Consider the following 25,609-nt stretch of genomic DNA (forward strand, 5'->3'; position numbering starts at 1 on the left):
AGATTCCCCAAGGAGGGACCTCAGGCGCCGGGGCGGCAGCGCGGGAGACGGGATGTTAATGGGATGATGAAGGGAAGGATCTTTAGACAATGCAAGAGGTCAGCCCGTTGACCCACACTGGCTCTCTCCTGGCCCTACAGTCTATACAGTGCCATGATAAATTCCACTTACCCTACTTTACTGCAGGCACTTTATAGCTCGGCTTAATGGCTAGGAAATCTCTTCACTTCACTGCTCCCCTTAAGACGAGAGGGCTGTCTGTGATCCTTGGGTTTAAGCAACAATTCACTGTCTGCCAAGGGATGATGCCTTTTTATTAGCTCCCTTCTCAGAGCCTGGGCTCTTGAGGTCCTGGCTTCTCTTTGCCATGGGTTTTTCCCCTTCTGACCTCTGCTGCCTTGCAGATCTGCACAAGCTGCCTCTAGGAGCCTGTCTTTGGAGTCTGCATTCTCCAAGGCCTGATGTGGCAGCAGTGCTATGAAAGCAGAGATCAAATGGGGTGACATGGGGCTGCCGTGACCCCTTTTGATACCAACCCAGAGAGCAGGAATCTGCTGCTGAAGGTGCAGGGAATGATGCTGGCAGCAGATGTGTGCAGTGCTACCAGCCCTCCCGTTTTTACTGCAGGTCTCATAGGTGTCATTAGGGTTGATGTTTCCTTGATATTGCTGGCATAGGTAACTGCAGGAATGTGGGCTCTGGTTTAGCACCAGCTTTGAGATGCTGGGGTTGCAGAAAAGCACAGGAATACAAGGAGAACCTGCAGGCTAATAAAACCAGCACATCTTTCCTTATAGCTGCTTTGATTCTAGATGTCAAAATGAAGGTTGGGGGGGTCTAACGTGGGGCAGGATAAACTCCTATGTGTTCAGGGGAGGTGTAATGATGGAGGGATGGTGCTGTGGATGTGAAGGATGGGGAGCTTTGCCCAAAGAAGTGGTGAATGCCCCATCCCTGGCCGTGTTCAAGGCCAGGTTGGACAGGGTTTGTATCAACCTGCTCTAGTGGGAGGTGTCCCAGGGAGTAGGAACTGGATGATATTAAGGTCCTTTCCAACCCAAAGCAGTCTGGGATTCTATGATTCTATGATCCCTGGAGGTCACACAACCATGTTGAAGGCTTTTATGTAAGCAAATTGGTGATAGGCAAGGGAGAGATGGGATTTGAGGCTGTGTCCCCATGCAGGTGGTTTGGGATGAGCAGCGTGTCCGGGAGCGATGCCCAAGGTTTGGGATGAGAAGGCAGCATCCTTCCAACTTGCCTTGAGGCTGCATTCCCCAGACAACACTCACTTCCCTTGGAATGAGCAGTGCATGAAAGCCAAAGGAACACATGTCCCTTTCCAGGGGTTGTTCCAGTAGTCAGCAGGCAACGGCAGGAACTGTCACCATCTGTGGCCCTTTGTTAATGTGATCTGAGGGGTGAATGCATCCCTGTGGATGCAAATGGAATCCCACTGGCTCCTGGTGCTTGTGTCAGGTTGGAGGCTGATGGTTTTCCTGGTGTTCACATCCCCATCTTTTCACTTTGCCCCTATTTGCCCATTCCCAAATGCACATCAGGGCATTTATAAGGATGGAGAAAGCCACCTTTGAAACTCAAGATCTTCCCCTGAAGCACTTTTCCCCTTAGAAGGAACCTTTGTGACAAACCCATACAATTTCCTGGGACAATTTCCATTTTTTTCCCCCAGAGAAATCACTTTTCCATTGGGAAAACCTAAATGTAGGGAATGGATGGTTGCCTGGAAGGAGCTCAGTGGTTTGGCTGTCTAACAACTAATCTAGTTGTCCTTGCTGGCCTGTTGGGAGCAATGGGGAGCCCCTGGAGCTGGATGACTATTCCAAGAGCTGGAAGTCCTTGTAGTAGCTAAAAGCCTACTTCCAAAGGGAGGGAAAAGGTGCATTCCATGGAGATATTACTTTTGGGGGGATTTTTGCTGAGATGGGGAAGTTAGGGGAGATTTTTATGCTTTTTTTCATTACTATATATATTTAAGTTTCAGTGGATTTCCATTTGCTCTCAATGTGATGCTGTTTCTGCAGGCAGCGTATGACTTCTTTATTCCCCTCAGGAAATTTTCCAATATCAATTTAATTTTGACTCTCACAACTGCCTGTATTCCATAGGGATCCTATTCTGTGGCCTCGCTCAAGAAAATGAGTGTTTCCTCTTAGCTGGGAGCTCATTTCCCACTTTAAAAACATCATTCCTAATGAAAGATATAGTCAACTTCCAGCCTTCATGGCTTAGCTGAGCCCTTAATGGAGATGGGGAAGTCATTCTTGCCATAGCTCAGCCCTTATTTCCCATGGAAGGTGTGCTTGTGCCTCACAAAGGATGGCTTTCCCTGGGTGAAACTGCACCCAGAGGGACTAGAGCCAAGCCACGTGGATGCAATTCCATGAGTTGCTCCCTGGGGATGTGGTCTCATCCCACAGGGAATTGCTTTCCTCTGTAATCGTGCTCTGCACGGCTTATGCAGAGGCAGCTGATAGAGAATTTAGCCTGGATAGACCTAAAACAAAGAAAAAAAGGGAAAAAACCCACCCAAAGCTAACCAAAAAAGCAGCAAAATCACAGTTTGTGATTGTATTTTCATGCCCACACATCTGCTCTGCATAAATCTTTGGGAATGCTGGAGGGAACAGTCTCCTGTTGCAGCGATGTGCTGTGCACCAGAAAGGGTTTGGGTTATTGGGAGACTTGGCTGAATTCCACTATGGATACAGTCCCTCACGTCCATCTACCACCTTGTAGTAAGTGTAAATCACACCAGGAAATAGGATCAGGTGGAGATGTGGAGCAGTAGGAGGCTCAGAAGTTCCATGAGGTCTGTGTTCAGTAACCTGTTAGTTCATGCAGCACTGGAGGGTCCAAATGGGATGTGATGGAGCTGGGTGGAAGACAGCAGCTCCATATCAACCTGGCTTCATGGTCTGGGTGTAGGGAAGCCCTAGAAAGGTGCAGGTTGAGCTCAATGAGCCCAAACCCCATTGACTCAAATCAGAATCAGCTCAGTTGGAAAAGACCTTGGAGATTATCCCATCCAACCTTTACCCCAGCACTGCCAAATCCACCACAAACCTGTGCCACTAAAGGCCTTTTCTACACAGCAGAAAGCCATGGCAACACCTGGAAAACTCCGGAAGTTCCTGGAAAGCTGGCCCTGGGTTGGGATCTTGGGGGCTGCTCCTTTTGAGTGGGGTGCTCAAGCCCATCTCCTGTTAGTGGTGGCCTCATGGCTACCAGATAGCTCATCCCTCCATCAGAGGCAACCAGCACAGCACTGGAATGGATGCCCCAAGGACCACAGTGTGACTGGGGAAGGGGTGATCCCATCCCTGCAGCCAGGGCTGGGTGGTTTGTCCTTCCCCACCTCAAAAGTAGATTGACTTCTGATGGATGCTTTCACCTCCTTCATAGATGCCAGGCAACCAAGTGTAGCTCTTCCCCATTGCCTGAACCCCTGGACCACAGAGGGTTAGCATCCCTGTGGGATTGGGGATGTCTAGAGATGCCTGGAGCGTTTCCATTCTGACCTCTTCTTTTGGTGCCCTTGTCAATGCCTGCCCATTCTTTTGCTGTTGCCTTTTATCCCTCTGCATCTACCTGATGAGATTAGGCGTGAAATAGAGGGTTGTAGCATATATAATAGCAGGGCTGTAATTACCTTACAAATATAGTGTAATTACACCATGGTAAGGCTTTAGAATAACCTCATCACCACCCACTAGTCCCTATAAGTGGAATTTCTCTACATTGCAGCTCTAAGGTTACCTCCATCTCCACAATTGTGCCTTTGGCTTCCTGGGCACCGGGGCTGCCTGGTTTTAGCATACAGTGGTACCACTGATTCTGCACTTAAACTCTAATTAATTCCCTAGCCCTGGAGTTCTATGAGAGGAGTGGAAATTACAGGTGTGGGATGCTCAGCTACCGTATAATCACGCCATGACTGCAGGGTAATTGCACCCCTTATGCTGTGAGCATGCAAACCACCTTCCAGTTTTGGTGGGAGCTCCCCTGGCTCTCTTGGCACTGGTTTGGTTGGGCAGAGGGAGCTGAGCCATTGCACATCACTGCAATGAGGTGCAAACCTCCTCTGCTTAAAGGCTGTGAAACAGCATCTTGTGTGATCCATCCCACTTGGGGCTTCAAGCCCATCAGCCCACAATGGACGTGACTTGGTGACACCACTCAGCCTGGCTTTATGAGCAACCTGAAGCTTATTGCTTGGACATCTCCGTTCAAACGAGCAGAGCCATTTCCTTGCCTTTTGGAGCTTGTTGGGATGCACGAGCACTGTAACATAATGGGGTTTATTATTATGAAGCTCCCAGCGCCTCTTTCCCTGTCAGTATAATGGGGCTGATGGAACGTCCCCACCGCTCATGGGACTTGGGAGGACAATTTGGTCCGGTTGCGTAGCATTTGGAAGAGGTGAACTGCTGGTTGTTATTTATTATGGATCCCGTTTACTTAGCTCTGTGTTTATTGAGCCTGTCTCCCACTCGTAAAGGCAGGATACAGTTCCCAGCGCTGCTCCCAGTGCCAGGGATCCTTCTTGATGCCACTGAGCTGCCAGCTGGACTCGCTGTGGACTCCAGCTCAGGACAGTGGGCCAGGTTCCTCCCTGGTGTAACATCACTGCATTTAATTAAGCTGCACCAGGGAGGAATTTGGCCTGTAGCTGTGTGCTGATGCCAGTCAGAAGGCACAGTGGGTGCCAGCAAGGCCTTTGACAGCCCAATTTCATTGCGGGACAGAAGCTCCTGATGCTTTGGTGTGGGGCAGAAGCGTCCACTAATGGGGAGAGAAGAGGGAATCAAGCAACATGCTCATTATAGGACTTCAGGTCGGTATTCCATGTTTTATCTCCCAAGGGGAATGGTGTTAACCTGCCAGAGGGGAGATTGAGATGAGCTCTTCCCTGTGAGGGTGCTGAGGCACTGGCACAGGGTGCCCAGAGAAGCTGTGGCTGCCCCATCCCTGGCAGTGCTCAAGGCCATCACTCACAGCATCCCTTTGGCCATCACTCACAGCATCCCTTTGGCCATCACCCACCAATCCAGCACTGGTCCTCACCGTTATCCTCCCCATCACTTCCCAATCACTGCCCGGAGGCAGCTGCTTCCTGGGGAGATGATTCAGTTGCCTGGTTCAAAGCAGACTGGAACTTTCTGTGCTGGCAGATCTGGGGCAAAGCTTTCAGAGTGTTTTCCCCCATGAAGTGAGGCACATCCAGGGCTTGCAGCCCTGGGCTTTCATCCACCTCAGCACAGGCAGTCAGAAGCCGCTCTCCTCTGAACTGGCTTTGCCATTTGAATATCACCTGGGGTGCTTTAAGGAGAGGCTCTTGCTCTCTAAATGTAGGGGCACTGAAAAATATATGTGTGATTTAGTCTAAATGCAGCAAAGTGGTGGATTTTAGTGCATCTCCCCCTCCTTGGTCTGCTGGGAAGATCAGTGTGTGATGGGTGGTGGTGGGGTGCTGTGATGGGATGAGGTTGTTGCAGAAATGGGATGAGATAGGTGCTGTAATGGGATGACATAGGTGCTGTGATGGGATGACAGGTGCTGTGGTTGGCATGACACAGGTACTTTGGTTGGCATCACATAGGTAATGAGGCTGGCATAACATAGGCGCCGTGATGGAATGAGATGGGTGCTGTGATAACATAGGTGCTGGTGGGGGGTGTGATGAGCTGTGATGGAATGAGATGGGTGCTGTGATGGAATGAGATAGGTGCTGTGATGGGATAACATAGGTGCTGGTGGGGGGTGTGATGAGCTGTGATGTGATGGCATAGGTGCCATAATGGGATGAGGTGGGTGCTGTGATGGGATAACATAGGTGCTGGTGGGGGGTATGATGAGCTGTAATGTGATGGCATAGGTGCCATGATGGGATGAGGTGGGTGCTGTGATGGGATAACATAGGTGCTGGTGGGGGTGTGATAAGCTGTGATATGATTGCATAGATTCTGTGATGGGATGAGGTGGGTGCTGTGATGGGATGACCTGCGTGCTCCGATGGGATGAGGTTGTCACCAAAATTCCCTTGGATGCTGATGGATGCAGAGGGGGGTATACCTGAAGCTCAGCCACCCAAAGGTTTGTATCTCCCAGCATCTCCTCTGCAGGGCTCACATTGCTTCCACCCTCCTTGCTTCTTCCCTGCTGGCCCTGGGATCTCCTCCCCTGAGGCTGTGAGGTCCTTTGGTACCCATGCGCATCTTGGGTTATGTGAGGACACGGAGAGCGACAGGTTTGATGACAGCAGGGACGTGTGTGGAAAAGCACAGTTGGGAACTGGTAATTTCATTCCTTTGCCAGGAGGGGGAGGGAAAAACCCCTCCAAGACCCTGCAAATTCGCTTTGTTTTGCTATTCCCACACTCTTTGCTGGGTGGTGTGTGTGTGCTAATGTGCGCGCTGGTGTTGTGGCATTATCCTAACACAATATTCAGATGATTCCTAACAGAATCTGTGTTTCAGAAGCTACTTGGAAATGTTGGCTTGGAAACAGAAGCCTAGTGGTAGGAGCCTGTTTCTCCCAGGGGATAACAACTGAGTTGCAGGGCTGGGATTTGGAGTGTGGGATCAGTGTGACTTCTCCCAGCAGGGACAAGGCTCCATAAATCCCTGCTAGGACAAAGTTCCCCTTTGAGAGCAGAATGAGCTCCCTCAATAAAGATCCAGAGGAGCTCTCAGGCCCTTGGTCCCTCTTCCATATGGAAAAGACCCAGTGGGATGTTCAGGCCTGTTTGGAAATGGCAAAGCTTCTGCTCTGCTTCTGGACCCATGGCAGCATTCCAGCCCTTGTCTCCCCACCCGGCCCCCCTGGCTCCAAGCCTGGATTCCAGACTTGAGGCTCTTAGGCCTTTATTCCCCCTGAAATGAGCAGCAAATCAATGCAGGCCTAATAAAAGATGATTGGGAATTGCTAATAGGAGCGTGGGGGGGGGGCAGCTCTGTCTCCTGGAGCCAAGATGAGTATGGATTTTCCCAGCCCAGGGCCTGTAAACACTTCTGGATTCCCTAGGGAAGGATGCTCACCTTCCCTTTGCCCTCATCTTTCTCCTTTCAAACAGGAGGCTGGTAATGGCAATTAGCTAGGATTAATTAGTTGGCAGTGGTAGGGAGGGCTCAGCTTCCATGCTGGGGTGTGGAATGAGGATGTGTAGGCAAGGAGCATCTTGGTAAAGAGACTGCGCTGGTCCCCATCCCATGGCACATGTGGAGGGATATGGAGGGGGGTGAATTAGGTGATGGCGCAGACTGGAAAGGCTCCCACTGCCTTGGTGCTGGGCTTCAATCTGGGCTCCCCATAGCTGCTGACGCCAGGAATGGTTTATGGCCTCGCATCTCCCCTGCTCCTCTTCCTCTGGCATCAACCACAAGCTTACTGCCCTGCAGCCTCCTGGGCATTAATAGATCACCAGTGATAACATGTTCCTTTGCTCTGTATCCTGCCCTTCACATTGGTGGTGCTGGGGGATGATGGATGAAATTCAAGCTGGGTTGATTCATATGAGTTGGGTTCACCTTGTAGAACAGGCTGTCACCAGAAAGAATAGACCTCCTTGGTTTAGTGCCCAGAGAGGCTGTTGGATGGCTTTAGATCCTCTTCCAAGGAAAGAGGGGCTTTTGAGGAAGACTGATTGCAAGCCATGGCATAAGTAATAAGTAGAGCTGTGTCTGGAGGCTGTGGTCCTGTCGTGCTCCATGTGGCACTGATGCTTTTAGAGGGACACTTCCTGACCCATAGTCCCTAAGGTATAAATGGATGTTGCAAGGAGCAGGGGGTTGCCAGAGAGTGGTCCCTTGACACTCATGGTCCTAGATGGCTTGCGAGGTACTTCACGGAAGGATGCTGACCAGGATGCACTTTATCATCAAGTGCATTCAAAGGGGCTTTACTAGGAGAGGCAAAACCCTGCTAGCAAACTGCTCAACCTTTGTGTATGCAGTCCATGGCTTGGACTGTGAATCTTTGTCATCCCACAGCACAGCCCTTCCTGACAGGCTGAGAGCTGGGCTCATTCAGCCTGGAGAAAACAAAGCTCCTTAAGGGGAGATCTTAGAGCAGCTCAAGTGCCTAAAGGGGAAACCAGGAGAGGGGCTTGGGACAAGGAATGTAGGGACAGGACAATGGGAATGGCTTTAACCTGCCAGAGGGGAGATGGAGATGAGCTCTTAGGCACAAGCTCTTCCCTGTGAGGGTGCTGAGGCGCTGGCACAGGATGCCCAGAGAATCTGTGGCTGCCTCATCCCTGGCAGTGCTCAAGGCCAGGTTGGACACAGAGGCTTGGAGCAACCTGATCCAGTGGAAGTTATCCCTGCCCTTGCCAAGGGGTTGGAGCTGGATGAGCTTTAGGGTTCCTTCAACCCAAACCAGGCTGGGATTCGGATTCCTTGGCCCCAGACCAGCTTTCAGGAGGTACTTTCCTTGGAGCACGGGATCTCCAATGACAACTCTCTCATCTCTCTCCTTTTTGGGCAGCAGCTCAGGTCAGGATGCCCATCTCTGCTTGGCCTCTTGGTCCCTCTCCCTTGGGATGCTCTGCTGCCTTCTGCTTTGGGATTCATTGCCCGAAGCCCCCTCGTCTTTCATGCCCTGCAGCAGCCCACACATGCCTATGGCCCTGAGGCAAAAAGTCTTAATGAGGAGAAGAGTTAACCACGTTTATTGAACTGCAAAGAAGGTTGTTTTCATATGCTTTTATTGGGATATAAAGACAGCTTTTATAACCTTTGAAAGAGGCATAAAAGCAGCTAGGGGCCTAGAAAGCACACACCAGCTGAAGGCACACAAATGCCTCCAGCATTTCTGGGGCAGGTATCCTGCATCCTCTTCCTCCATCCCCAGCATTCCCTGCCTCCTCCCTCATCCCAAGCAGCGGGGCTGTGCTGGTTGGGATGCAGTTAAACACATCATCCTCAAAGGCAGGGGGATGCTCCTTCAACCTCTCCTATGGCTCCTGGACAGTGGTCTGAAAGCATTGCAGGTTGTTCCAGCCCGACCTCCTCGTGCTGTACACTCCTCCTGAGGTGGAGCTGGCTTTCCTCCATGCGGAGGGAGGAGATGTGCCTTTTCCCTTCCCTTGTTCAAGCAGCGGTCGGTCTGACGCGACATTAAAACAGTGACCTTTAAGCTGGTCTCCAGCTCAAGGGAGGGGAGCGCTGAGCTCCCATCTGCAGCCAGGCACATCTGGGATGAGGATAGGTCAGGAGGCTCCGTTAGCTCCACGCTATCTCCCAAATAATAGGCTTCCAGGGAGGATTCCATGGGGTTGTAGGAAGGACGGGAGCAGCAGCAGCTGCTTCTGGTCTCAGTTCACGGGGAGGGAGGGGATGCTGAGAGCACCCCGCATCCTCTGCCCGCATTTTTCATCATTATAGGCAGAAATGCCACAGTGCTGACAGATATTAATGCAGTTCACGCCAGGAGAGAATCTTCTTCCCATCAGACTCGATGTGCAGCAAGAGGGCAGTGCCATTTGCAGCCCTAGGGAGGATGTGTTTGAAAGGTGATGTGTTTTCCAGCCGGGAAGTTTTATTCCAAGACTTAAGTTCAGTCTGGGGAAAGGACACCTCAAAGCATCCTATTGAGGACCATGGCATCACTCCACGCTATACCACGGACGTGAGTGAAGGTGTATTTATAGCTTAATGAGGATTTGGGGTTAACTTTGGTGATTCAGATGGATTCTGGTAACTGCATGTCACCATGGCAATGACATCGCCCCATGGGGCAGGTTTGGTGACCTTGGGTGCCAACCCGACCCATAGTGATGCCCTGAGGTTTGCAGACTGACTCTGTGCTGCCTCCTGCCCCTCAGCCTCCTTTTATTTGCTTATCCCACTAAATATTCATCAGTAACATTTAAGACAAAGGAAAGAGATAATTACAAGGGGAGAGTTTTTTTGCAGTATTAAAGGTTAACAGAATTCTTGGCATTTGTGCCTTGTCGATCTCCATGTAATTATGCTCATTTCCCAGCATTCAGAGGCGACCGTGCCTGGTACCGCACAAAGATGGTACCCCGGGAGTTCAATTTATGAGCTCATTGCTCAGAACCTCCTGATTCCAACCAAGCATCCTGCTTAATGGCAGGACTAGTATTAATGTTATTCTTGGATGCAGAGTGCTGTAAGGGGCAGAGGCCCAGCAGCAAAGCTACAAGTGATCAGGCAGCATGAGGAGCACTGGAGTGATGGGTGTGAGACCCCACTTGCAGCACTGGGTGCAGTTCTGGTGTCCCCAGTGTAAGGAGGACATGGAGCTGCTGGAGCAAGGGCAGAGGAGGCCACGAGGATGAGCAAGAGCTGGAGCATCTCCCATATGGAGACAGGCTGAGAGCACTGGGGCTGTTCAGCCTGCATGGAGACCTCAGAGCAGCTTCCAGTGTCTGAAGGGGGCTACAAGGATGCTGGAGAGGGGCTCTGCATTGGGGACTGTAGTGATAGAACAAGGAGTGATGGGTTCAAACTGAAACAGGGGAAGTTTAGGTTGGAGATAAGGCACAAACTCTTTCCTGTGAGGGTGCTGAGGCGCTGGCACAGGGTGCCTAGAGAAGGTGACTGATGCAGGTCCAAAAGCAGCTGCACCTAAGGTTAATCCCTGTCTGTAGGATAGTCTCATTTTCCAAGACAGCAAACACCTGGCAGTGGGTTGGGGCTTTACTGGGTGTGCTCAGTGGTATAAAAGGGGGATGTCAGGGGTTCTGCTCTTCTTATCTGCTTTTTGTGGATCATCATGGTTTCAATCAAGGTATCTGCATCTCTCCTGATGCCTGCTCTTCCTGGACCAGGTGGCTTTCTGGTAGGAAAGGGTTTGCTGAACAAAATGAGGTGGAAAGGGGATAACTGTGGTGATGGGCCAATATCAGCCAGGGACATGGACCTTCTTGCTTCTCCTTGGAGTTTAGGATGCGTGTGTTGATATCCATATGGGGTGGGAAAGGCCTGGCTTGGTTTGTCTTGTGTAGGGCTATCCAAGGAGATAGGACAACAACTCTTGGAGCTGTTTTTCCAGAGCAGGACTCACAAATACCCCCAAATTGGGGGAAGAAGCTCATGTTGTCCTGTTTAAGGTTGCTGTGCTGGAGCTGTGATAGCCATGGTGGGAATCGGGATGGGGCTGGCTTTGCTTTTTCAGCCTATTCAGCATTTTCACTCTTCCAATGTGCAGTTCCTCCTATTAAAACATAAAGTGGATTGAGTTGTGGAGCACAGGGTTAATGTCATGTGCTTATAAAATGCTATTAGATGGCTAATGGCAGGATTTTATCCCTTGTCATCAGCTGGCTCTGGCACCTGATTGATGCCGATCAAATGCTGCTGTATAGGATGTCTTTCAGGGTGTTTACAATACAACAACGTGCATCACAGCAGCACAACAAGAAACAGATTTGTGGAAGAGCAGTATTGATCTGTAGCAAGGATCGATCCCAGTTCATAACTTTCCTCATGCCAGTGTGGCTCAATATCTCCTCATTAATTTTCTTTCTCTCCCTGTATGGATGCTTAATATTAAGACTGGTTGTACCAAGGTTTTCCCTTCATAAATACACATGCGTTGGCTGGGCTGCCGTAAAAGGCTTAAAGACTGAGATGTGATAGAAAGGACTAATCCTAAAGGAAAAGCCAGGCCTTGGGCTGTGCATCCCTCTGTGAGCTCATGTCCAAGCTTCAGTGCTGCTTGACCCATCTGTAGCTCATCCTCAGGGATGCTGCCCTGTATCCCTGTGTGTAGTGAGGATGGTGGTGCTATATGTGGGATTTTGGCAGCTGGTGATGGGGTTTCCCTCTTGAAATGTTGCAGGGAGGTAAATCCTATTCTGGCTTTAGCTTTGGAAGCACCAGCTTGGGACTGGCTTTTGCAGCCTCTTGCTGGTCCTCCAGCTCAGCTCATGGAGGGAGGGAGTTAACTTAGAGTGGACGATGCCAATCCTAGTGCTTGTTTTAAAGGGTGAAGTGTTCCTTTTTACCTGGTGCAGCAGATCCCAGATCCCCATGGCTTTAGAGAAGGCTCCCAAAAGCCCACTCTACTCACATTGAACAGGACAGTTACTATAAGTCTATAGAAATGCCAGTTAAACATTAACAACATCTTTAGCAGGTATTCAGAGGGGCTCCCTTTAAACACTGTGAAAAGGGTGCTGGTACCCCCCACTTCCTCCAGTGTCAGGATTGAGGGCTGAGTGCCCATAAGGATGCTTCTTGCATTCAGAAAACTGGCCTAAAAACAGCCCTGCCCAGGCAGTTTGTCCAGCTCAGCACTGGAATGCCTTTGGGGCCTGAGGGGCTCCAAATGCCTCCAGCCAAATAAAGGCTCTCAACCATTGTTTCTTAATTGGGGCCACCATTAATGAAGGGATAAATGAGTCAGTGTGGTGAGTCCCTCCTTTGTGTCTGCATTGAATGGTGTAGGCATTGAGGGCTCAGTAGTTAGTCAGGCAAAGCTCCCCCAGGCTCATTCACCTGACTGAAACCAAAGAAAACTAAGCACTTTTGCCACTCTGAGCTTCTTGGAGAATAAGGAATAGCAGGATATGTGATAGCAGGGATGAATTTGTTCTGAAGGAATGAGCCTGAATTACCTTTCTGCTCATATTTGGCCATTTCAGATTTGATGTCAACTTTGGGGTTAGAAATTGGCATCTCTCAGCTTCCTAGAAAGGAAAAAAAGGGAATTAAAAGGGAAAATCTGGTTGTGCAAATTGCTTTGCTATGACCTGCTCGGAAGGAGTTTCTTTAGTCATGAAACCTTTTGGTGTGGACAAGTTAGTATTGGATGTGTAGATGTTTGCAGGTGTGTAGGCACAGGGTGTATGGGAGACCTGCAAGCAGCTACAAGCACAAGAGATGCTGAGAAAGCAGCAGAAAGTGGTGTTTTACTTGACAAGGGGCCTGAACTGCAGCTTTGCATCAGGTTATCAGCCTTTGGGACCACTCACATCTCTAGATTAGAAGCTTAGGCTTGGTTTTGCTCTAAAAGCCTAAGGTTGGGGCAGGGTTTGCCTGAAGGCTCCCAGGCTGTGCAGTCCATCTGTGGGAAGCCAAACGCCATGGTTCTTCAGTAGGAGGGAGTTTAGGGGACTGATTTACTGCATCAAGACTCCCCTCCCCATCTATCCCTGTTCTGATAGAGATGCTCTATCTCTATGCCCAGGCTTGCTGCTTCTTCTAACCCCATCCCTCCCTCTCTGTGGTGTCAGCATCCTTCCAGTTGCCGTCTCCCAGGGAAAATCCTTTCCCTTCCTCCACGCATCCTACTGCTGCTCATCCCACCGAGCAGCTCCATCCCTGGCTCGCTCCGCTTGTGCTGCCCTGTTTGTGGTCTCTGCCAGGAGAGGGGGGCCTTTAGCCTTGCTGGAATGAAGGAGCCGGATACGGAGACGAGTATACAGCTGAAGCGTGCCTGTGCTTTGCTGCTTCTCATCTCCTGCCTGTTGCTCGCACTGAGAAAGAGCAGACCGAATAAATACTTTTATCCAAGTAGGAAGAAAGGGAAGGAGCTGAAAGCAAGGAGCTGCATTTCGTGCTCGGGTTGATGCTGCTTTGCAAGTGGCTGAGCTCGGCGCTCGGGCTGCTGCGGTCAAAACCCAGCGATGGAATAAAGACTCCCTCATCCCCAGAGGAGGCTACAAAGCTCTCTTTCTCTTGCTGCCGAACCTTCACAGCTGGACTCAGTTGCTGGCTCCTCTGCTGCTGGAGCAACTGAATTATTGAAAGGAACCTTGATTTGCTTTTCTCTTTGCTGTTTTCGTGCCTTGTGTTTATTGTCTATAGATATTTTTATAGTCTGAAGCAATTACAGCTGTCAGGAAAGAGACGAGCTGTGACAGCCTGATTTATATGTACATTGTATGTATGCGAGAGAGGGGGAGACAGACCAAGGATTCTGCTGGGCTTTAGTATGCAGGAGCCAGCGATACTGGGTTTAAATCCCTTGGGCTTCATCACACAACCTCACAAGCTCCTAACAGTGAGCTAAAATCACCCTTGCAAGGGCTGAAGCTGCTCAGCAGGTCACATTCTGCCCTGACCTCGCATGCTTTCAGTGCAGGCAGGTGCTTTCTTGCATGATTAAAGATGTTCCTTGCAATGATGACCCACAATGAAAGGTTAACTGGCTCTGGTTGTTGGAATCCCATGGGTTTTGCTGACACAGGAGATGCTCCCTGCCCATCCTGAGCTGCAGCCTCACAAAGAGAGCAGCCTCTTGAGTGGTGATGGCCTGTTGGTCCAGCACTGAGGAGGTAGGATAGTCCCCATCCTGCCAGGGGTGCTTGGATGCTGCAGCATCACCAAAAGCAGTGTCTATGCAATGGCACAATCCTATGCAAGACATTCTACCCTACCACTGATTGAACTGAGGTTTGAGAGAGCCCTCCCATGTCATTTGTGAGCCCAAAAGAGCTGCTCAAGGCAGGTGCTTACCCTTCCCCTATCAGCCCAGCCAAAGGGAGCTGCAAAGATTAAACTCCTCCTGCCATAAGCTGGGAAAGCTGCTGTGCCCTCTGGGGAAACCAGCACTAAATTCAAGGAGCAGAAAGCCTTCAGACAAGGGAGAAGCAGAGACTTGCAAAGCGATCCCCTTCTCCTGTGACCTATCAGCACGCACAATAGTAATAAAGCTTTATTTGACTGAGTGCTTCCTCGGCCCTGGCGCAGCTCATAATGTTGTAGAGATTAAATAGCACAGTTAGTGAATTAAGCAGTAGTTTACAGGGAATTCGGAGACTCCAGGGATTAGTAACGGGCTATGGATCCTTTCACATCTAGGTCACCACTTGGAATCCTGCTCAGGTTGGCAGCGAGTTGTAAAACGAGGAATAATTGGTGCAGTGTAATAGCTGCTGAGTGCACGGTGGGGAATGGAGGGAGGACTTTGGATAAGGTCCCGTGTTGCAGGGAAGTCACTGGGAACAGTGGATGGAGGAGGAGGTCTCGTTTCCCTTAATGTGGGGCTCAATGGGGGGATTCCACGAGTGCAGCACCCCGAAAGCCACCACTTAGCCCCTGGCTCTGTGTTTGCTTTGGGGCTTAATGCTCTGAGGATGGCTCCCGGGCACCTTTTTCCAGCAGGAAACTCTGCCTTGGCAATATGAATGTGCTTTAGCCACTAGAGGAGGGAAGGAGGAACTACCAGGCATAAGCAAATGTGCTGTTTGTTAAATTACGAGCCGATAAAAAGTACGCGGGGCTTGTGGCTGGGGAGGAATGTGCCGCTTAAGCTCACGCTGTGTGTTTGCGAGGTGCAGAGAAGCAGGAGGGCATCACCTGCTTGACTTAAGGGGGGGGGTGAAAATTGACCCGTGCCTCAGTTTCCCCTCCTGCATGGTGCCGAGGTAGAGGAGGGCGATGTTAGAGGTGCTGGGTGCAGGTAAGAGTGAAGGGAAGGGGGGAACGGGTCCCTGTGTAACGCGGTGCAGCGGGGGTTAAAGGCTGTCGGGTGAAGCGCGCTCCGCCCGCCTGGCTCTGTGTGTGTGTGTGTGTGTGTTCGTGCGGGTGTTACCGGGCTGTGCGGGAGCCCGATCGCCGGTCAGGGATGCAGCCGCTGCCATGACAACCGCGGGCAGTCCGCCTGCGCGCCCGGGGATGCTGCCGCCCGCCCGGGCCGGGATGCTGCTGCCTCCGCCGCCGCGGCCCCGCCGCTGAGGACACCGGGGGTGGGGGGTGCTCCGCCGTCCTGACAGCCCTTATCCTGCACCCGACGTGTCCTGGGTCCTGCATCCTGCATTGGCATCCCGTCTGGAGCAGCGCACCTTTGGGACCCAACAGCGGGGCTAAGGGAGAGGAACTGCCGGGCTGCCTTTGCCCGCTTGTGCCTTCTTGTGTCTGGACCCTTTGGCTCGCTCTCTCCGGGCGTGTTTTGGTGTTTTTGGGGCGTTTTTCGCTGTGTTTTTCCCCCTTGGACTGCCCCCGCTCCGCGCTGCGGGCTCGGGATAAGCGTACGGGAGCGGGGCGCAGCCGGGCGGCTCCAGCCCGTGCTTCCTCCTCATCCAAGTGAGCCGCGGACTGCTTCCCGGGAAGAGCCGGCTCGCCCAGCGTCCAGCACCTTTGCTACTTCTCCTCCTCTTCCTCCTCCCCTCCGGCCCTCCCGTCCTCCTCCCTCACCCAAGGATACTGGGGACTCCCTCCGGATGCCGCTCGGCAGGCTCAGCGCTCGCATCCTGCCTTGCCGGGGGCTCTCCTGATCTCCGTGGAGCTCCTCATCGCTCAGCCCCGGTGGTTTTGCTCCCCTCCTTCCCCACACACACGCACCCCATCCCTCCTCTCTCTGTCCCCCCTTCTCTTTTCGCTCCCGGTGGCCTTGTCGGGTGTGTTTTTTGCCTGTTGGAAAAGTCCCTGCTGCCCAGGATGGGGGTCGGTGGGTGCTTAGCCCTGCCCTGGAGGTGCCTAGTCGTCCTCTGTCTCAGGCTGCTCTTCCTTGTGCCCGCAGGAGTGCCCGTGCGCAGCGGAGATGCCACCTTCCCCAAAGCCATGGACAACGTGACAGTGCGGCAAGGGGAGAGCGCCACGCTCAGGTAGGAGCACCTGCAATGATGCCTTGGGGGGCTGAGGAGTTGGGGGGCTGAGCTCGTGAACCGGGAAGGCAGCCGGTGCCTTCGGGAATGTGCCTCACTTTCCCCATGGGGGATGCGTTGTTGGTGCTGCAGCAAGCGAGAAGGAGCTTTGGATGCCAAGGGATGGGGTTTGGCTTAGCCCCCCCCTTTCCCTGAGTTGTCTCTGGAAAGTTACTGGGGTCAGAACAAGGGAGTGTGATTCCTCCCTGGTCTCCTGCTGTCTTTAGGCATGGCTTGGGCACTTTGCCTGCGTTCGGTGGGGGTAAACACCCCTCTGCTCCTTCATGTGTGTCAAAGCAACCCAGTTGTTGGTGACCCCCCCCCGCAGTGGGATTTTATCCAGACCCGGTGTGATGCTGCGCTCCTTCAACCCCTCCTCATTCCATGGCTTGCTGCTCCCTGTCAGGATTAACTCTTTGTGCTAAAGGGAAATGTGGGGCTGAGCGTTGCGCCGGGGGTCCTGTTGCCTGCAGCAGCAATGTGCGGGGTGCCGAGGAGACAGTGATTTTAACCAGCCTAACTTGTGCCCTATCTTCTACCCGGTTCCCCATCCCTGTCCTCGCAGCAGATGGGCGCAGTCATCCCAGAGGATGTTTGATAGGGATATTAAAGAGGCAAAGGCAGGTTGTAATTGCAGCGCTGGGAAGCGGCGCTTGCGGCTCCGGCTTGCTCGGGAGCGAGTGACTTTGCTCCGTGCGTTGCATTGGTGACACCAACATCTGCGGGGCCAGCTGGGTGTGAGCAGTGAAAGCCGCACTCCGGCTTGATGCCAGCGAGTGGAAGCATTCCAGACAGGTCTGTTTTGGAATAGTGGGAAGCCTTCAGCCTCAATGCCCTCCATGTGTATTTCTTGCAACTCAGCTCTTGGCTGCCGACCCTCTTATCCCTTCCCATTGCGTGTTCTTGGGAAGGAATGAGCTGTGTTATGGCCATTCCTCTGGTTTTGTCTTGTGTCTGGGTGAAGAGGATGGAAAATGGGTGGCAAAGGGTGGAGGATGGAGTGTCTCACTAATTTGCATCACTGAGCTTGGCTTAAGTACTAAGTAGCTCCTTTCCTTGCTTGAAGTGTAAAGCTCTCCCAGACACCAAAAAGCCCACAGATATTGCCATAGAGGTATCAGAAAGGGAGGATTTGGGGGATATTTGGGGTCTGGGCAGCAAAACGCATAGGAAGATGGCAGCAGCAGGGTGGTATGAACATGGGTGCTGTGCAAACTTACTGGAAGGAAGCGAATTGCTCTGGTAGTGGGGTTCAGGAAAGGGTTTCCAGCACACATCATACTGGTGCTCGCCCAGTGTAGGCTCTGGGTGCTTACCTGGTGCTGGTGGAGAACAAAGACAAGCTGGGGTGAGTCAGCAGGAGGGATGCTGATCTTCTGTTGGAGAGGCCTGGTGGGAAGAGGGACAAATCCTGTGCCGGGGAGGGAAGGCAGCAGCTTGTCATCACCCTAAAGCTTTCCTATGCGCATCCCAGTGCGGCTGGGATGGTGGCAAGGAATGTCCATGTCCCTATGCAGGCATCTCGTTATTCCAAGTGTGCCTCGGGATATGGGCACGTGGGCTTTGGGGTAGGCAATCTATGGATGATATTCCCACTGTGCACACAACATTCCTGCTGTCCTGCCCCTATAGCAGGCAATCAGTGCCTTGCTGCTGCTGCCACCTTGGAGCACTGGTTTAGTAGTGGGAGACTGTTTTGCACTGGTGTTTTAAGGTGGTTTCCTTCTGGTTTGAGATGGGAGGGGTTAACATGGCAGGTGCTGGTCCATTGGTGCTGGTCCATTGCTGCATCCCCTGTTTGGTCCTGATCCCTGCAGCCGTGCAGTGTTATGGCATAGGAAAACCACACATTTCCAGAGGAAGGAATTAAGGAAGCGTGAATCTCCCCCCCAGCCCAATGTATCCATCGATCTGTGGTGTGGAGTTAACTTGTTTGGAATAGCAATGCTGCTCACAAAGGATTCAGTGGCTCCACCACTGCTTTTGGTCCTCTCCCCAGCCCTGTAAGGATGGCAGAGAGAGAAGGGTGCATGGGAAGGGGTTGAAAAGTAGGATTTCCTCTTTTCCCACTCGTTTCCATGCGAGGTGGGAGGATGGGGAGTCGCAGCCAAGGATTTGGAAGGGGAGGGATGTTTCTAGAGGTCCCTTTTTAGGTTTTCAGAGCCAACAAAAGGGAAAACAAGCTGAAAACTCAGCAGCAGAAGTTGCTGCTTCTCTGAAGTGCTCAGGAGTCCTTTCCCCATCCAGGGAGGGGGGTTGGCTATAGGAGATAGGTTATTACATATGGGATGGTGCGGCATGGAGGACCCTGAGTTTGCCATGCTAAGGGGGTTCCTTTCAGCTCCATCCTTGCCACCTCTCTAAGCAGAGCTAATTCAGCACATGAAAAAGATGCTGGATTGAAGGCTGTGAGGAGGCTTTCCCACTATAGGGTGCAGGCTTTGCTCCATGCAAAGCCAGTTACCATAAATCCACCATTAGGAGTCAGTTTAGGACCAGAGTCATTAGAGATGTTCAGGTATTTCCTTCCATCTCGCCATGTCTGTTAGAGGGGATGTTATGGATCTTCAGCACCAGCACTTTAGATCAGGTTTAGACCCTGGAACAGAGCTGTCTGCTGAGATAGGAGGGGCAGGATTTATCCCTGGATGCAGCAAAACCTGCAGGAATAGGAAGAGGGTTTGTGGGTCCATGAGCTTGGTGCTTTTACTGATGGATGTGAAGGTCCTGGGGCTGGGGCTGCTCTATGTGGGGTTACATCAAGGGCTTGGGTGGTTGTCTTGCTGGATCTCCTAAGGCCACATCATAAGGATGAGGCCTTTTGTGTCCCCTCCCACCGTGTTCAGCATCTGCCCTTACCAGTAGCAAATGGTTCACGCTGGAGAAACCCTATCCTGAGTATCCATCCAGTGCTTGAGCTGAGTCCAGGCGCTGCTGAGACCTCTGGGGCAGTTCTCTCAGCACCGAAACAAGCAGCTTGATTATGATGCCACTTTAATTGGCATCACTCAGCGCTTCCCACAGTGATGCTCTGATGATCCCATCAGCATGTTGCGTGATATCCCCCAAATCCAGTGGTGCCCCAGGCAGATGGAGAGTGGATCTGGCTGTAGGGTGAGAGCTGTTTCTTTCTCAAGCTCCTCTGTTCATCCCCTCTGCTTGTCTTGATGGAGTGATGTGATGCCTTTATTTATGCCCCCTTTGGTTCTAGCTCTACAAGTCAAATGTGAGTTTTACATGAGTCCAAGCTGGTTTTCTTTTAACCCTGATATTGCCCATGGTTTCCACTCAGGCTTTTAAAAGGCATTTTGCCACTGAGACCTGCCATGCTGTACCTCAACCTCTTTTGCCAATTGATTTTGCCCCTGTTGTGCTCTTGATATAATTTAGGAGAAATAATAAGTTGGCCATGAAACAAACCAAAATCTAGCGTGTGTGTTTGATGGATGCAAGCAAAATGTGCTTGTTTGTGAAGCAGAAAAGAGCATTTCTCAGCAATAGGTGTGTTTCTGTGACTTTTTCCTGCACCTTTATCCATGGGGATTTGCCTTTTCATGTTCTTAATGTGTAATCTGAAGAATGGGGTTGGTTTCTGGTGGATAACAGTGTGATGCTCCTTTCGCTTGGGGCCTGGGGGAGGCTGCATGTCCCCCTCCATCCCTGCTCCTGACAGGGCTTGGGCTATGCTGAGTCTCCACTGAGGGTTTGGGCAGCTGTATTTGTAGTTGGTGAGTGCAAACAGAAGGCAAAAGGACCTGCTCCAGGCTTTCTATCCCTGAGGAAGTGGTGTTTGCCATCCGTGTAGCCTCAGGGCTGAATGATGAGGGGGCTGTCTTGCAGAGATGAAGCTCCTGGTTGCTTCCTTGCTCTCTTCCCAAGCCTGGACTAAAGGAACATACCTTGGCTGTGGAGGCCAAGGTGCAATTACTTTGCTTTTCTCTGTTATTGAGCAGTGAAGGACTTTTGAGCTCTTGGGCTTGATGGGGAGCAGCCCTCAGCGACCCTATGGGCATGGGGTGAGGATGGAGCTAAGCTGCCACTCATATTAACAACCTAAGTTTGTTCTCCTCACGCCTTCAGTATCCAGCATGCTCGCCTTCTCCTTTTGTTCCTGAGGGTTAGGGAATACATTCAGGGCTGTGGTGACCCTTCCTATAGAAAGGTGAAGAAGGGGCAGAGCGTGTTCTGCATCTATGCCCTTACTCAGGAAAAGCGTTCAAGGTCAGGTTGGAAGGGGCTTGGAGCAAGCTGCTCTAGTGGAAGGTGTCCCTGCCTGTGGAACTGGATGAGCCTTAAGGTACCTTCCAAACCAAACCAGACGGGGATGCTATAAATCAGTGCAGATGTGAGCAGGACTGAGGGTTAGGACTTCACCCCTGCCTCTCTTTTCCTCCCATCATTGCTGAGTCCTCCTTTTTGGCCAGGCTTTTCTTTCCCCATCCCTGGAACCTCATCAGAAGCAGTGCCCATGTGTGCTGCTGGGGGCTGTTTGTCTCTTTGCTTGCGATGGCATGTTTTAGAAAGAGGAGTTTATTGCTCAAGTGACGTGTCAGCAAATCTCCGCCACCTCTCTCCCATCACGGAGATAGAATCAGCTTAAGGGGGGGGGGGGGAATTGTCATATGCGTGGATTATGTTTTATTTCTTCCCTTTTTTTTCCCCTAGTGCAATTTCCATCTGAGATGAGACAAGCTCCTGATTGCTGTGCCAGAGGAGGGTTTCCCTTTACAGCTCTCCTGGTAGAGCTGCTGCCTCTAGTTCACTGGAGCTGTCTGGGATGGAGTCTCCTATGGGAGTGTCATCTCCATCATAGGGTTAATCGTCTCCAGTCTACCAGCTCTGGAAAGGTTTAAGTCATACACACTTGTACCCTGCTCCTTTGGGATGGGAAGAGCTTGGGAGAGAACAAGGGAGGGCAGAGCATCCTTAGAGGTGACATCTGGCCAGCGGAGTGTTGCTGGGGTGGCATTTCTATACATTAAGCCATGGTTATGAAACAGAGGTTGGGTCCTTAGCCCTGTTGTGACTCCTCCTGTGACGTTAGGCAGCCTCCTGAGTCCTCTGAACTATTCGTGTCTATTCGTGTGCAGCAGTTGCAACGCTTCCTTTCTCTGCCTCTGTGAGTCATCTGCTTGCGTTGCTGTCCTTTTGTGGCAGGATGCATCATTCCGTAAGGAAAACACGAAGAGCATCCTCTCGGAGAGCACCACAGATATCCACCTATGTCTTGCTCCAGCCCGCGGTTTGGAGAGGCTAGTGTGAGCATTTCTTAGTTGGAGGTGTCATTGCAGGGCTATATGGGGTATGGTTGTGGTACTGGAGAGCTGCTTGGTGGGTAGTGCTCATTAGGTAAGAACCAAAGCAAAATTAGGGATTGGGACCAGCAAAAGCAGTGTCAATCCCAACTATGGGACTACTCGCAGCCCCAGACTCAGCTGAGAAGCTGCTCTCATCATGGCCATCAGCTAACCTAAGCCTCAGACTAGTGGGTGAGTCCATGGGCTGGCAACCAGCCTCATCCCTAGGTCTTGGCCATCCTGATGCTCCCTGTAGGGCCCTGCTCTGCCTTAGCAGAGGCCTTTGTGCAAGGAGCATGCCATTGCTTGGCATTGTGCATTATGAACTGGCAGCTCTATGGAGATCGTAACAAGAGGTGGGTTGGGATTTGGGTCATCTTCAGCCTGCCTAAATCATTGCTTCTTCTGGTGGCTTCACTGGGGTTACTCCAGCTTGTGGTGTTGGTAAAATCTCATCTTGGTCTATCAGGGTTGTTCTTTCCTCCTCCCAGACCCACCTAAACCTGCCAGTTTGAGCTCAGCCATCCTTATCTTCCTCCAGGAGGAAAAGGGGAATATCATGAAGCCCTAATCTATGACCACATCAGTGACAGAAGGACCTAATAAAGACTGTGATGAGAATACAGAGCCTAACAAACAAGCAAATGGGAAAATGCAGTCCCCCCAGTGCTAGAAGGAGATTTATGCCAACAAAGGGGTTGATCCAGTGCTCATTAATGTCATCACAAGTCTTTTTCCTAAGTGTAATGGACTGTGGATGAGGTTAGAGCATGGTGTTTTAGTCTTGCTACAGTATGCAAACTGCTACCGGGTTGTGTGTGGCATAGCAATGCAGAAAGCCCTCTCTGAACAGAAAGTTTGCTCCTTGTTGCATGTAGCACCTTAGCAAAGCAAATGGGAAACACCTTCTGCTCTCCTTAGGCTCCCTTTTCGGAGGTGCAAGGCTTCGAAAGAGCCAAGTCTGAGATTTGGGCTTAGCTGTGGGGATGCTGCAGCATCTGCTGAGATACCAAATGCACCTGAAGCGTTAGGATATTGAAAGCCTTGCTTTAAATAAGGATTCTTCAGCTTGTGGTGGTGGTGCTGGTGCTGGGAAGTGGTCCTTGGTTCATAGACCAAGTGAGGAGGCAGAAAGCCAATGGATTCGTGTGGGAAGGCTGGAGGCAAACTGGACTTTGCAGCTGGATTCTCCCTTGGAAAAGCCAGTGTTAGTGAGAAGGAGACAAGGGCTGCAGAGTGGAGCCTGGTCTGAAGGTGGGGACCCCTTTGGGGAGGGTGCTGAATAGAAAAGGACACCAAGGGTCAAACGGGAGATGAGCGAGTCCAGCTCTGCATCTCAATGAAGCCAGAGCAAATAAGGAATCAAAGCACCTTCCAACAGGAGCAGCTGGTGAAATATCACAGGGTGTTTTTTTCCCTGAGATGGGAGGGTTTGACCAGCTCTGTGCTTGCAACCAGAAATGGCTCTGACACCTGCGTCTGTTTTATCAGACACATGCAGAGCCCCGGACACCATCCAAACCTTCATTACTTTGGGGGTTGGAGTCTGATGGTTGATTTCTCCTGCGGGTTTTTTCCATGCTGGGATCATCATTTTCCCAGCTACGCATCCTCTGGTGTGGTTTTCAGGCTTATGCATCTCTTCTAGAGACAGAAAGCTGTTGAGAAATCACATTCTCATAGGTATGAAAAGGGCAGCTCCAGGTTCAGAGCCACTTCCAAATCTCAAGATGATTTGGACCCACAGATCCTAATATTTGGGTTCTTACCCTCAAATCCTCCAAATCCAGTAAATTATAGGTGGTAGGGCTTTATTCCAGGCTAATCTTTAACTTGGCCTGTACAAAGCTCTTGAGGAGTTCAAAGGAAGAGTGATCAAGGTGAAAACTTGAGTGTTTTCCAAGCCTTTAAAGGTGCTTTTCTTGGGTTATGTGTGTATGATGTGATCAAGTCCTCTACAAACAGGAGGAGCAGAAGGTATCTGTTAGCCTTGACCTGTGTACTCACAACAGCCTCTCTCAACACTTGCGTTGGTGAGACATGGTCAGGTCAACATCTTGCCTTGGGTTCTTATTGCTTTGTCATGGAGGGGGTTGGCTGAGATGTCTTCACTGATGCGCATCAGTTGGGGCTCCTAAATATCTCTGCTCGTCCTTGGCTCGTGGAGGGTGGCAGCTGCAATTTCCTTGCTGGTTTCAAGCCAGCAGCACACAGGCCATTGGCATTGCTTAGTGAGACATGGGGCCCTTCACCTCGGTCACCTCCATGAATCTAAAACCAACACGCCAGGTATTTTTGGCCATTCAGAGGTCTGCTTTGGTGACCTCCATCCACTCAAGTGGCACTGCCCTAAGCAGCCTCAACAAACAGCCAAGGCCTGAAGGGCTGGAGAGGGGCTATTTATCAGAGTCTGTAGTGATAGGACAAAGGGGTAATGGGGTCAAATTAAACAGTGGAGATTTAAGGTGGATATAGAGAAGCTCTTCCCTGTGGAGGTGCTGGTTGCCCAGAGAAGTTGTGGCTGCCTCATCCCTGGCAGCATTCAAGGCCAGGTTGGACACAGGGGCTTGGAAGGTGCCCATGGCAGAGGATTGGAACTGGATGAGCTTTAAGGTCCAACCCAACCATTCTATGGTCACAGGGTGATAAATATCCTCTTGGTCCTTCTAGAAAAGACTAAAGGCTTGATGGTGATGCATTACATAGGAAAAGCTTCACCAACCTGCCAGGACTGACCCTCTAGGTTGGTGGGAGTTGAAGCAGGAAGGGATGGAGTCCATGGGGTTTGCAGCCATGGGGGGACGGGAGCCTTCAGAGAGGTGCCATGGGGCTCTGAATTGGTGTGGAGATGTCAGCTCTTCTCTTGGCTTCCCTTTGCTGTGCCAACTGTCAGTGATTTAACTAAGGTTTTGTCAATAAACGTGGCATTGGGACAGCTGTCACCATGCCGGTTCAAAGCACTCCTTTTGTCACTAAGAGCTGGCAGGACTGCTCCGTTTGCCCTGCAAACACAGCTACCACTGCCAGTTAGCTCCTGAAGCCAGGGCTGTCAAGGAATGGCTGGGAGACCATGGCTTCATGCAGGGAGCCCAGCAAGGCATTGCCAGGGCCTGGTGTGAGGCAGCTTTTGCATCTCCAAACTAAATAAATGGCTTGATCCGTGAGGAAGAAAACCCATCTGAATGTGGCTGGAGGGCAGGGAGGTTCCAAGCCAGGATCCCAAGCTGCAGTGCCGGTTCCTTTCCCATCTTATCCCAACCCTGTGGAGAGCCCAGGTAGGGTGAGATGGGGATCCCAACCAGACCTGGGTTTTGATGCACCGAGAGAGCAATTTGGCACTGGGACCATGAACGCTTTTCACCTTGGAGCGTGGGCTCCTCATGCATCAGGTTTGGGTTTGGATAAATTCATCTCTATGGGACTAGGTTGGATTTGAGCAGAGAGAACTGTCCTTTGAGCCCATCAGTCTTGCTCAGCTCGCTTATCCTATTAGAAGCACATTCAACACCTTCAGGCAGTCTGGATGCTCCTCCTCCTAAGAAACCTCACTGGAGAGGGGATGCTGTGGTCTTTCTTCCTGCTGTGAAGTCTTGATCCTCTACCTGCTTTTCTTCTCTCATCTTTGCAGCTCCAAACAAGCCTCTCCTGGCCCATGGTGTTTCTCTCCCAGTATCAGGTATAACTTCCAGCAGTCAGCACCTATAGCCTTGCTGTGCTGACGCGGGATGCA

At 51.3% G+C, this 25,609-nt stretch overlaps 1 protein-coding gene across 2 annotated transcripts in view; it reads left to right on the plus strand.

Annotated features, from left to right (window-relative positions):
* Positions 1-16,174: 16,174 nt before the first annotated feature.
* The window catches only part of LOC101870367 (protein CEPU-1), a 130,770-nt gene continuing 121,335 nt past the window's right edge, over positions 16,175-25,609 (plus strand). For both annotated transcript variants that reach the window (XM_034069522.1, XM_034069523.1), the window contains exon 1: positions 16,175-16,543. In XM_034069522.1, the coding sequence (XP_033925413.1) occupies positions 16,377-16,543 (167 nt within the window). In that variant the 5' untranslated portion in view covers positions 16,175-16,376. The remainder of the gene's footprint in view (positions 16,544-25,609) is intronic.

Source organism: Melopsittacus undulatus, chromosome 15 (assembly GCF_012275295.1).
Source record: "Melopsittacus undulatus isolate bMelUnd1 chromosome 15, bMelUnd1.mat.Z, whole genome shotgun sequence".
Taxonomy (NCBI): Eukaryota; Metazoa; Chordata; class Aves; order Psittaciformes; family Psittaculidae; genus Melopsittacus; species Melopsittacus undulatus.